This window comes from Anoplolepis gracilipes, chromosome 7 (genome assembly GCF_047496725.1).
Source record: "Anoplolepis gracilipes chromosome 7, ASM4749672v1, whole genome shotgun sequence".
Classification (NCBI taxonomy): domain Eukaryota; kingdom Metazoa; phylum Arthropoda; class Insecta; order Hymenoptera; family Formicidae; genus Anoplolepis; species Anoplolepis gracilipes.
This window is the reverse complement of record NC_132976.1, coordinates 12935516-12950236: the sequence shown is the minus strand read 5'-3', so window position 1 is coordinate 12950236 and position 14721 is coordinate 12935516. Positions and strand designations below refer to the sequence as shown.

Genomic DNA, 14721 nt, shown 5'->3' with positions numbered 1-14721 from the left:
TTAAAATATATTTCTATTATACACTAATACTCAAAAATTAAATTACATTACATTAAAAAAAGTTCAATTTCACTTGAGTTAATATGTGTGTAACTTTATTTGTAATGTGTGTTATAATTTACTTTTAGTGATTTAATTATTTCTAATTCGAAATGTGGAAAATAAGAAAATTAGCATAATTCACATACTAACACTTATACAAACCCAAATTTTTATTATTATTTTATTATTCAAAAAATCTCATAAGCCCGAAAATTCTGATTTTGATAAAATTTTTACACATGTAGAGGGGGTAAATAAAAGAACCTTTTGTATAAATCCGAAAAGTCTGATTTTATTGAAATTTTACACACATATGGGCGAGGAATTAAATAAATGAATTTAGCAGTTGTTGTTCAAAAATGAAAAAAATCTAAGAGTAGAGTAAAACCTGCGTCTGTGAAGCTGGCACGACATTCTACAAATATAAAAAAACATACTAAGAGTTCTAATAGCACTTTTCATATTTCTACAGTTCTTGATAAAAATTGAAAAGTTATATCGATTTGAAATAATATATATATGTGTGAATCTCAATTAGAATTATCGGGAACTCTTGTAAAAAATGATAATTTTCAATTCGTTTTGGTACTTTAGAAAGGAGAGTGTCGTGCTAAATTCACGAAGTTAGCACGGCATTTTTTCAATTTTTATTTTTTAATGCAAGGAATGCGGAACTCTTTTCAATTTTTATCAAGAACTGTAAAACTATGAAAAGTGCTATTAGAACTCTTAGTATTTTTTTTATATTTGTAGAATGTCGTGTCAGCTTCACAGACGCGTAAAACCTCTCATATAGAACAGTTTCTTGCTTTTCTTCCCTCGGAAATTATTAACAATCCAAAATTGTTTCATAGAAATTTCATAGTAAAAACACCTCTATTTAAACACATTAATAAAATTTTGAAAAAATAATTTTTGAAAAAAATTTAAATTTAAATTTTCTAAAAGCCTTGAAGAAAATAAAAAAGCTAAACAAATAATTTATACATAAACTAACTAAGAAAACTATAAATCAGTGTTTAAAGATTCTTCTTTGCTTTTCCGGTACAATATAATAATAAAAGAATTTTAGATACAATTGTTACGTGCGATGAAAAATGATTTTTGCATGACAATCGACAACGTTCTGCACATAGGTATATATGCAAGTAAAATTTCAAACCATGTGGCACAACCGAATCTTTATCTGTGAAAGGTTTTAGTACCTGTAATGTCATCTGTTTAATTATCAAGACGATCGAGAGGATGTATTTTTCATTTAAAAAAAAATGAATGAATACTAACAAGTACTATCCAGAAATTATGCACAAAAAAATCTTAGCATATAATAAAATAATGCCATTAATTATTAAACGTAGTTTATTGTTTCACCATACTATTCAATCAATAGATTTTTGAAGAAAAAAATATTCAAAAATAAAATTAATGTTAAAAATTCATTTAGCGAATTTATTATCTCTTTTCTCGGTTTTTATGAGAAAGACATTAATGCACTTGTATCACATTAGGAGACGTATATTGAAATAAAAACTACATTTCGGTTAATAAGGTATGTTTTAAGTTATGTTGTATAAAAGTTTAAATTCGAAACTGAAGAAAAAACTGACAACTGAATTCAAAACTAAAAACATGACCATTTTATTTGCAATGACATAAAAATCACAAAAATTCTTTACAAAAAAAAAAATACGTCAAGTTAAAATCGATTATACGGCTCAAAAATAAATGAGATCAGTATAGACAATACACCAAGTATAAAAGATATATCAATTTTCGCAAAGTATTATTTGATGTAAAATTTATCATAGTTTGAAACAGAATATGTTGCAAAATTATTTGTATTAATATGGGAACATTATATATATGCGTGTGTATATATATTACACACTTCGAGTACTTACTAGTCTCGAAATTGAAAAATTGCTATGCATCCATTCATTTTTCAATTATTATTTCACTAAATAGATCCTGTATTCAAAGAATTACAACTAAAGTGACGGACAAAAACTTGACGTGCCCGGTTCGAGGCATGTTTATTTATTATTTATTATACTCTACAAATTAATTTTATAGAGTCAGTTTTTAATGCCTCGGGCACGCCAAGTTTTTGTTTGTCACTTTAGTTTTAATTCTTTGAGTACTAGATCTATCTAATAAAATGAATAATAATTGAAAAATGAATGAATACATAGCAATTTTTCACTTTCGAAACTTGTAAGTACTCGAAGTGTGTAATATATATACGTACACACGCATATATATAATGTTCCCATATTAATACAAATAATTTTGTAACATATTCTGTTTCAAACTACGATAAATTTTACATCAAATGATACTTTGCGAAAATTAATATACCTTTAACACTTGCCGTATTGTCTATACTGATCTCATTTATTTTTGAGCCGTATAATCGATTTTAACTTGACGTATTTTTTTTCTTTTGTAAAGATTTTTTTGTAAAGATTTCACTTTGATTTTTGAAAATAAAAAAAAATATACAGTAACTGCAAAATATACTCAATCAATGCATACAAGAGCAGAAGTTTATATAATTTTTATATAAACTATCAAATTCCAATTATTATTGGGGGCCGAGAAGATATAAAAAATATTAATAAGATATTAATAAATGTAAAATTAAATATGAAATAAATCATATTTTTAAAAATATTATATTTATTATTAATTATTATTATTATTATTATTAATTGTTATTATTATTCATTTTTCATTATTATTTATTTTTCATAACTTATTTTTATTTATTTTATTATATTTACTATATTTACTATAATTACTATATTATATTATATTTATTTATTATTTATTTTTTATATTTTTATATTTAGTATATTATTATTTAATTATTTATATTTATTTTATATTATATTTATTTATTAAATTTATTATTATTTATTATTTATTATTTTTATTTATTGATTTTGTTTATTTATCTTCCTTACTTTATATATTTTATAAATTGTAATATTAATATTAATATTATAATTATAATATTTTATATATTTATTTATTTTATATTTTATACTTATCTTATTATATCTTATTATATTTATTATATTTATTATAAATTGTCACACAAACTGTCAAAACTGTCAAAACATGATAATTTGACAGTTGCAGATGACACAAATGAAGCAAGTCGCATAATGCACATGACAACGAGACAGCGAGACATGCGTTTTTTAGAGAGGGATTATATTTATTATTAATTATTTATTATTTATTTATTTAGTTATTTATAGTTGATTTATATTTATTATGCTTTTATTAATAAAGATATATAATTTCGCTCTTAAAAGACATATATTTGTACACTCACAATCAAACGAATGATCGTATATAACTGTTACAAATGCACCTTATGGACAAACTCGCTCTGGATGTGTACGTAAATACGCGTGATTGATCTGAATCTTAAAGGCTATCGCCTAATAATAATATTATGTAAATCAATATGGCGACTTAATACTCGATGCTCATTGGTCCATACATTCTTATGTTATGCACATGTAGCTTATGTATTTTGTGTGCAATAGCCTTATAGCCGCCGCACACACTTTTACATATGCATAATGCATATACATAAGAAAACTGGATTGGTCTATAAACACGTGCATAGGGAATTCAACCAATCGAATTCCTTATGTATATGCGTTATGCGTTATGTAAAAGTGTGTGCGGCGGCCCTTAAAAGTGAAAAATTGTACTTTTTGGGTATGAGATTTCGAGTTCTCAAGATTGACTGCACCAATCATTTTCAGATTGGTCGCAATTGAAAGCTTGCGTTGACATTATATAAGAAAAATGCTGTTAGATTTTTGACTACGACTTTAGTTCCTGAGAAATCTTAATCGAAATTTACATTACATAAAAATTCCGGATAAGCTATACGGCAGCGGCGCAACGATGTCCATGAAGTTGTTTCTTTATTTTATTTTATTTACAACGACATAAAAATAATTGTTCTCTACAACCTATTTACCTTTTAATTTTATTTAAATAAATTTAAAAATTATTTAAAACAAATTTTACAACTATAAGGTCTTTTATAACCAAAAAGTGCAGTATAAATTAAAATGTTTCACAATTGATAAATTCTGAAATAAAATATTATTTCAAAAATTGAATTGGAACAAATTTTACTATTTTAGAGAAAATAATCATTGCAAAAACTTATGTTGAATTAAAAAATATTTAATGCTGTCAAGTATCAGAGTTTCATGCAAACATACATTTTTAATACGTATATTTATATATCAATTATTGATGTATAATGTATTAAATTAATTTTAATGAGTGATTTTAGTTTTGATACATTATATGTGTATCAATGTATAATTATAATACATAAACGTAAATAATATAAAATATTCATATACATATACATATATTAATAGTCAACATATAAATCATAAAAATGCTCAAAGCTTCTATTTTTCACTTTATTCAAATTTTTGTGTCACTATTATTTTGATGAATTTAATATTTTCAAATTTAGTCAATTTTTTATTACAATTATTTTAATCGATTTTGGATGTCTATATCAAATATATATATATCATATACTTTTTTCCAATAACAAAATAAGATCAATTAGACAGTGCACTTTTCGTTGTAGAAACAGCCCTATATGCTCGTGCGCGTGCGAATGTTGCGCGTCGCGGCACAATTTTGCGGTGGGGAGAAACAGAGAAAGGCAGTGTCTACCCGAAGCGTCATCATGCACTGTACAACATGACCATCAGTTCGCGAGAGACCGCGTACGCGTACATGTCGGGCGACGACATTTATATATGGACTTATTCCGGCAAATCGTCAGATGTCGCCGTACGTGCTTTAACCTGTATTGAGAATTTGCCCAGCACACATGGCGATATTCTCATTAGTTTTTGCGAAAATCAAAAGAAGGAAGATTCAATTTGTCGTATCATCGATGACATACGATCACTAACGAAGCCGTAGGGGGAAGGGAAAGAGGAAGGGGGGAGGGGGGAAGGAAAAGTGATTGTGACATCGATCGAATGCGCAAAAATGGAAGAATCGTAATCCTGGCCGAATTTTGATACCAATTGCACATGAGAACGACGATACATCAATCACACAATTGTTAAAACAGTCATTAAATATCGCAATATTTTTGTTTATACGCGCAATCAACCTCTGTTTTCAATTAAATCGTCAATTGATTAGCCGTAGAGTTTTGCAAAAAATGAAAGGTTGGAGCTCATGAAATCGCATAATTCCTTCGATTGACAATTGCAATGATATTAGCACAAAGTGATTTTAGTTTCGTCGAAGCTATGGATTTGTACTAAAAACCTCTTCGTGGAATTATTGAGGAGAATTGTATTAAATTGTAGAAATATTCAAAGCCATTTGTTCGAAATATTGCGTCAATACTGTTGAATCGATTAACGAGAGACGGCGTTGCCACGTTAAGAGTTCGATAGATCCGCCATATCGTTTGTATCGTCAACAACGCTCGGCTATTCCGTGGGAGAAACCCCCTCCCCGAAGAGACTCACTACAGAGACCCTTTTTTGAATTCATTCATAAGAACAGACATTGCAGGCACTGCTGGTTTACCTGACAAAAATACAACGACTACTCTCGACAAACTGTGCTCTCCTTCCGAAACGAGCACAACAGTGACAACAGCAGCAGCGCCGTCGAGTGAACAAGAAGAGCAGCAATTACAACAGCCACCGCTCTACCAATATCATACACAGTACCAACAGCAGCAACGCGCAGCCGGAAATACCGCAGCTGCTGCATCGCACGTTGCTGAGGACAGTGGAGCCTCCTGTGAGATGCGGAGGACACCACCACAAAATAAAGGTAAAAAAATGTCCTTTTCTTTTTTTCAAAAACTGAAATAAATTGCTTTGCTTTAATTGTACTATCTGCATGAAAAATAAAATTTTTACATATAAAGCAATAAAATTAAATAAATAAGACCTATAAATAGTGATTAACACAAACAAACTTCTGTCCTGGAGTCCTTTCCTTCTTTCATAGCTTTATGAAAATGATAATCTTTCTATGAATGTGACTATAAATACAAAATAAAAGTTACAAAGGTAAAGAGATAACAGATATTACCAAATACTTGTAATATTTATAATACTTGTAAAATTATAGATACTGTAAGTATCTATAATTTTACAAGTATTAGAACTAAAATAAGCCAATTGCATATAATATGAGATAACTAACAATAAGAGAGATAAAAATATAATGATAAGGAAAAGTATCATTTATAAATAAATAAGATGTTAAAAAATAGTATGAAAATTATTATCTTATCTTAAGATAATTATCTTTATATTATTTTTTAATATCTTCTGATGCTCTAATAATCTGCACCTTAATTTAGTGTAAGTAAATATATGGAATTTATTTACATTACAATTGCCTATGTGATGAATGATTATAACTGATATTAAAGTTATTTTATGTAACACGAATAAACCTGTTAAAATTATGTCAAGCTCTAGTTTATAGAACATAATTTTCTAACTAAGAAACACAGTAATGTTTCGTTAAATGTGTACATGATCTCAATAATAATTTAATATTTAATAAGTTACACTTATATATTGGAGCATATGTGATGAATTGTGTATATGTCCTGATATGTAAAATTCATACGTTAAATATTAATGACTGTCTATATGCGTATATGTATATAGGTGTGTGTGCGTGCGTGTGTGTGTGCGTGTGTGCGTGCGTGTGTGTGCGTGCGTGCGTGCGTGTGTGTGTGTGTATTTTGGGTTTGTGTGTGTATAATATACATGCATAAACATTAATAGACTCACTATGACTGCATTTATGTTGTTATCTATTTTCATAAAAAACACATAAAAAAGTACGTTTGCAAAAAGATAAAAAAATGTCAAGTCAACATGCCCATTAAAATATTATTACACAAAAAAGTATGTCACATTTGTATATTTTATGTTAACAAATTATCTTTAAAAAAAAAGATAAAAAAAGAGACTAAGTTTATGCGATAATTCAAAAAATTGTTTTACAAAGAATACTACTTTATTACTGTGTAGATTTTATTAATTGAATTTTATTGCTTTTCTTAGAAAAGTAATGATATAAAAAAATTGTATTAATTGAGAAGATAATGTATATTATATAGAATTTTATTCTCATATTAAATTACATTATTTATTCAATGCTAAAAATTATTTTATTAAATAAAATGCAATATAATTGTGCATTTTAATTAATTGTAAATATTTGTGTGTGTACATATATGTACTTTAATTGTAGAATAAGATACATTCTCTAATAAAGAAAAGTTTAAAATGTAATCAAGATATATGTCAATCGTAATTAATGCATCAATAAATATGATACAATTAAAGTAATTAACAGTAATAAAATTTAATATAAAAAAACTGAGAATAAATAATAACATTTAAACTGATTTTAATACAGAATTATATAAATATTAACATTTTAACTGATTTTGATACAGAATTATTATTAATATCTCTTTTCAGGTATTATATTAAAACATTGAAATGCAAGTACGTGAAAATAATTACACATATAATTACATACAATTACACATAACAACCAAAAAAAATAAGAAATTTTTAATAATACTAGAATAATATTTAATAATTACTCTAAAATGAAAAATAAAATATATTTAATTATTTGATATCACTTGATAGCATGAAAAATTACGCAATTAAAAAAAATTTAATTTTCCTTAAAACTTATGCACAACTATCCACGTGTCTGGTTTTACTGGAGATTTTTTTTTTTAATGGAATTATTTACGACAATTGATAACAGGCTCAATAATTAAAATAAATACATAGGTAATAAGTAAGACGTAATAGAGCCGGATTATAACATAATTAAATATAAAAAGATATAAAAAATAAAAATAAATATAAATATAAAAGGTTTATTGCTAAATCGAAATGTTTACAAAAATAATCAATAATTGTAATAAATAAAAGTTGAAAGAGGCAAGTTAACGGTAATGAATAATGCAACAGTAAAGCTCTGTTAAAGTAAAAAATAAAAAATAAAAAATTTTACAATAAAAGAATGGACATTTCGGCTTGATTTTTCAAGCCTTCTTCAGCGCAATGGAGTAAAACGGAACGTATAAATTGGTATTAATATATAATAAATTAAACCGACAGAAGTCAGAGGTGTAAAAAAATTGTTTTAAAAATAAAGATTAGGAATCATAGTCCGCCGTCCAAGAATAAAACGTTATGCTGAGTGTCCTATCATGTAACAACCTATGTTGACCTCTCTAATTGGTTATTTAAATTCATTACATGGTCTTTAGAAATTTCTAACACTATTTCAGCATCTTGCATATTATATGTTCTTTTTCGTCGTATATTATATCTATAAAGAATGAAATATTCCAGGTAGCAAGCACATGACATTTTATCAAAATATGGTCATTTCGAACCAAATATGACGTGATGTGATGATGTAAAAATGACGGACTAATGTCACAGACCGATGACGACATTTCAAGACGTTAAAAAGACGTGACTTTATGACCATTTTAGACCTATTAGTGACGTTTTAATGACATATTTGATCATGAATCTTTTCCTCTAGCGTAAGCTCGTGAAAAGTGACAAAATTCATTCACAAATGTTGAATTCGTTAATGAAACTTTTCACTTTTCACGAGTTTATGCTAGAGGAAAAGATTCATGATCAAATGTCATGAGTCATAATCAAGTCCCTGGTTATAGAGGAAATTCATGTTAGGGCCCTGAGGTATAGAGAATTATGTGAATATCAAAATTATACACAAAATTGTTTGAATAATTTAAAATATTATAAAAAATCAAATGAGTTTTTAGTTAAAAAATAATAATACTTAGGCGATTTATAATAATAACTTAATAATGACTTAAGAATCACGATATTATGATGTTTTTTTACAACATTACTAAGACGTTACAAAAAAGACGTTTTAAATTAGACATTATTTGGTCACGTGACGTCACTGAACCAGAAATGACCAGTTTTCGACGTCAAAATGACATGTGCTTGCTACCTGGGTACTGTATAAATAAATAACAACATGAATCTATTCGAGCATTTAAAAATCAAATAATGATGTGTTTTCTTTAAATTTCACATCCTCTCGTTATTATAGTGTTGAATATTAATAAGAATTATTTCGAAAAAAAGGGTTGGACCGTATATGAATTATTGCAAACATATTATTTGTTTTCATAAATGATGATATATTTTAGATATATTGTAAATTCTAGTTTTATGATATATTGTAAACTCTATCAAAACAAAAGGGAAAATTTATTATAAAGTACAAGTTAAACTCGCGACACTATTTTGAATTCAAGCTTACGATATTCTTGAAATGAACTGCTCTTGTGAAAAACTCCCATCTGGTCAGTTATTCAACGACGATTTGGTATCGATAGTTTTATCTTGATTTTAACTTTTAGAAGCATTGATTCTTTGTTTTCCATGTAAAAATTGTGCAATTTTTATCATTCTTCTGTATCTTATGTGACATAAATTTGATATAAATACATACATTCATGTATGTTATACATACATATGTCATTTGTATAATGACGTGGTTCCTTTACTTTTTTATTTCTATTACATTATAGTATTGTTTTACAATGATTAACTTATCGAAGATAAACTTTGATAAATAACGAAATAAATATTTTTTTTTAATTGCGACCCATTCTAGTTATACAGCAATAATTTAATTATATAAATTTTTAAATTTAATAAAACGTGTATTATTTTTTATTTTATAATTTTTTAACGTTTAATTGCATTGAGTTATTCTTTAAACAAAAATTGTACAAAGTTTTCTGTTTTATTATTCATTTATTTTCTAATAAAAAGAATTTATTGATATAATTAGCTTTCGAAATCTCGTTAGAATAATTGTTGGTATTTTTTTACATAAAACGGACGCAGCTGCAAATTTTGTTATATCTTGTGTATCAACATTTTTAGTGTTCTTAATTAAACTTTACAAAAAGAAATACCATATGTATGTACAGTATACTTCAATAATGTAGTATATTCAAGTATATTCTAATTATTTAATTAATGATTTAGAGTTCACTTCTAAACATAATAAAATAAATAAATGTGTCGAATTAATAAATTAATTTAAATATTTATTAATACATATATTAATTAATAATTAAGTTTACTCTCTTTACTGATTAAATGTGTTTTTCTCAAATAGTTAGTTTTGACGAAATAAGCGTATCTTTTTTAGAAAAAGATGTAGAGAATCTAGAAACATATTTAAAAATAAAAAAAATTTATCTACTTCAAAGTTTTGTAAGTTAAAAGGTTTACAATTGGTTCTTTCTTCTCCAATGTCTTATAAAGTCTTATAAAGTTTCGTTCCCACGAAACATTGCCCACCTTTATCGAAACTTATAGGCAATTTTTTCTCATTTCTGCAAATATCATTTTATTTAAAAAAAAAAAAAAAAAAAAAAATACGAAAATTTTTTTTATTATAATTATTTTTTAGTTATTCTTTTTATTACTTTTCCTGTATATACAGTCAGAGATTATACTAGAGAAAGAAAACAAATAGACATATTTTGTATATAATTATATATGTATATGTGTATGTATATATATATATGTGTGTGTGTGTGTGTGTGTGTGTGTGTGTGTGTGTGTGTGCGTGCGTGCGTGCGTGCGTGCGTGCGTGCGTGCGTGCGTGCGTGTGTCGTGTGTGCGTGCGTGCGGCGCGTGTGTGCGTGGCGCGTGTGCGTGTGCGTGTGCGTGTGTGTGTATAGTTCATTATATATAAATTTTTTTCTTGGAGAGATCAAAATATAAAAATTAAAATAAAATTTAGAAAGATCATAATTCTATTTATTATGACTATAATCATTTCAAACTTTAAAACAGAATAGTTTCGTGATAAGTGAGCAAAGTATAAAGAAAAAATTATAATATTTTTATATTATAATTTTTATATTTGATCTATATACTTGCATGATCCGTTCGAGATTGAGTTTTTAATAATGAAACTTTGTTTGAATGTAGCTCTTTAGTTGATTTTTCTTTTATTTTTTATTTTTATTTTAGAGTTATATTCAGCAGCATTTATCGACTTACATCAAGAAAATGTGACTCCACAAATTATAATATTTGACCTAAGATCACAGACCAGTAATAATAACACTTCTATCTTCAGAATAAAAACTACCAAGCAACTTGATCACACACACACATCATACAAACTACAGTATCTACGGAGGTGAGTTACTACTATAGTTACTACAAGAATGAAGAAAACAATTTTAACGCGCAAATTATGTAATAACAAAATAGTTTAGTCTTTTATAAAATAAACTTAATTAGTATATACCAGAATTTGCTACAAAATCATGATTAAATTTTGATTAATTATTTATTAGTATACTGGTTTTTATAGTTAATTTTATAAGTAATATAATTATATCGTTATTTCTATTTTATTGGCTAGAAATCATACTTGAAACGATCTTAGCAAAAGTTATATATTTACATTAAAAGTTTAAAATCCTGAGTACTTTTAATAACAATATATGTTATACTTGACATTCAAGATATCGAATTAATTTACTTAAATCTATTAATTAATTTTATCAAGAATCGTAATAGATATATTACTCTAGATTGGAAATGTTTGGTATGTTTGATATATTTTTTTAATATTATATATCTATATATAAAAGTATTAGTATTTTTGTTGTGACACCAATTGATATTCTGCATCAAAGAAATATTGATACACAAAATACTTGACATTTTATGTTACTCAAATATCGCGATATCTATACTCTCTTCTGTCTGATACTGATAAAAGTGATAGCATTAATATATTCTATAATGTATTTAGTAAGAGTATATGAGCAATCGGCGTACGAATTGATAATAATGATTTACACGATATAGAAACGAGCGATTAATTAGAGATATACATTATACATATAACATATTAGAAGGACAAGTGAGGATTTTGCTCAATGACTTCGACTTGAGAAAGATTCTTGCTAAGAGTCGATACTGTTTCTGTTTCTACATATATTGGAGAAATAAAAAGCAAAATAGAATATTTAAAGAGATTAGAACATATGAAAGATTTTAATAGTATCTTTGTTCTCAATACACATAGAACAATAATAGACACTTTTTTTTACGTAATTAAGGCCTAAAAAAGCTATCGATTAAGTCTACTAACAACGATGCGGCAACATATGCATTTATAATCCGATAGTATTCATAGTTCGATCTTATATTTAAGATAGTCTAAGATCTCGTTTAACCAATGAAGTAATTGCATAGCATCATTTTATTGCTTGAATGATATTTTAAGACGATTTTAAATATAAGATCGGACTACGAATACTGGCTATAGTCTCTCAAGCACAGTTATTCTCGACTATAAATCGACTATGGCCGAATATCTTCATAGTCCGTTTTTATATATAAGATCATCTTAAGACATGTTTTTAGTTAACTTAAGACTACGTTCAGCCAATCAGATGGTCGAATAGAATTTTAAGACTTTACTTAAGACGAGTTTGAATATAAGAACGGACTATGAATACCGGCCTATATGGCTTGGCGTATATCTTAAATTTAATTATTTCACAATCATATCACTGTCGCGTTAGTTTCCATACTTGTATTGAAGGTAAATTTTGTAGCCTGGCGAAGATGAAAAGGAATGAAATAATACAAAGATGCAAATAACATGCAGGAAGAAGAGTGGCATTGGATAGGGAGTGAGAGAGAGAGAGAGAGAGAGAGAGAGAGAGAGAGAGAGAGAGAAGGCGAATCGACGAAGACGAAAGAATGGGTAGAGGAGGAATAGTCAGGGAGGGAGAATGCTGACTGGCAAGTACGTGAGACCCGTTTGGCTGCGTCCATCGACACCAGTAGGGTGATCGTACCTCCAGAAGAGGTCTAAACAGTGAAACAATATATCTAGCAACAAGTGTAGGAACACGTTTGATATCTAACGATTGAACATTGACTCGTCAATTATATGCAACATTGTTTAATCTTTTGACACTTATACTCAAGTGTGTATTTTCGATACTCAGTGTAATCGGATATTACATGACTTGGAATGATACTCTCGCGAATATGGACTAATAATTATGCGAAAAGTGAATTAAAGTTCAAGCGCCCAAAAATCATGCAAGATAATGGCATTAAACGATTTGGACTACGAATAGAATTTACAATCTTCATCAACGATTAAGAGTGCAATCTTAGTGAGTTTTAAAACGACTATACATTATATACAATATATATATATATATATATATATATATATATATATATATATATATAATTTATTTATATTTATCAAAAATTATATAATATATATTTATATACATAATTTAGGTGTGTAATACATTAATTACATATAAATCATCGAATATCCAAAATTCTATCCAAAAAATCAAAATTACATCTTATTATTTCAAAACTATTTATTTAATATCTTTTCACATTTTTGTTTTACATATATTTTGTTTTTTTATCAAAATAAATTATATGCATTAAAATGATTTTTATTCATCACAATTAGAACATGACGATTGGCGTTATATATTTTTTCGTGATTGTAATATTGAAAATAAACTTTTCCGAGAATTAATTGTACGCTTATGTATTAATGCAGTAAAATTTAACGTCTTTAGTTTACGAAAAAAATTTATCCGCAGTATTTATTTCCTCTTAGATATCTCTAATAATTCTAGCTTTAATGCTATGCTAATCTCATATAATATTTTCGTCGTTAATATTGTAAGAGAAAACAGTATAGTTTTACGAAGAGATATCTCATTCGACTTTGACTCCAATTATAGCGCATTTTATCATCTCTAAGTGATGCTTTATATAATCGATGTTACTTTCAGCGACATATTAAATTATTTTACTGTCAATATAAATTTTGATAAAAAAAAACTTCAATTATTTTGCTACTGAACTTGTTAACTGTGTTCATGCTTGCAGGTAATTAATGCATTGATATAAAAAACTATATATATTCAACTATAAAACTATATTTATTTAATAATATAATAATCAGTATATAAAAAAACTTTACAATTTGTACAAAATTTCATAAAAATTTGAAAAATAACATGTCATTATCTTTTTATAAATAATATGAAAATTTGCAATTGTTAAAAAGAATTAAATATATTAAAAGAATTTAAATAATTATTCATGTTACTTATCATTTTTAAATTAATTTCTATCTCTTAACTAATATTAATTTAAAGGGAAGGGCTTTCAGATGGATGCCGCGTACTGAGACAGCGTTATGTCGACGTTTCACAAACGTTACAATTTGCATCTTCAGGGCTCCTAGGATTGATTAATTTATTCACCAAACTCAGGAAATCCTTGCACGTCCAACTGTGCTCTTTAGCATTTCTAAAACGGTGCCGCAACTACTAGGTGGTACGAAAATGCTTTCAATTAAAAAACTCTTTACCATATTCGAATCAGACAAAAACCATTGTTCGACAAGCATCGTTGAGATTAGTCAGGGAAAGAATTTCAACAACCAAAAAAGATTTAGCTGAGATTTCCCAGAAACGTTTTGGTTTGCACCTCTTTCTCT

General features: G+C 26.8%; 1 protein-coding gene across 9 annotated transcripts in view; it reads left to right on the top strand.

The window, feature by feature from the left end:
* LOC140667398 (uncharacterized) overlaps positions 1-14721 on the top strand; it is a 52438-nt gene that overhangs the window by 16382 nt on the left and 21335 nt on the right. For 4 of the 9 annotated variants that reach the window (XM_072895294.1, XM_072895295.1, XM_072895291.1 and 1 more), the window contains exon 2: positions 5638-5904. The exons of 1 other annotated variant lie outside the window; for it this stretch is intronic. In XM_072895294.1, the coding sequence (XP_072751395.1) occupies positions 5877-5904 (28 nt within the window). In that variant the 5' untranslated portion in view covers positions 5638-5876. Of the gene's footprint in view, positions 1-4762; positions 4894-5637; positions 5905-11177; positions 11350-12906; positions 13358-14721 lie in introns of those variants that run through there. 4 more of the 9 variants (XM_072895300.1, XM_072895296.1, XM_072895299.1 and 1 more) reach the window with 4 other exon arrangements.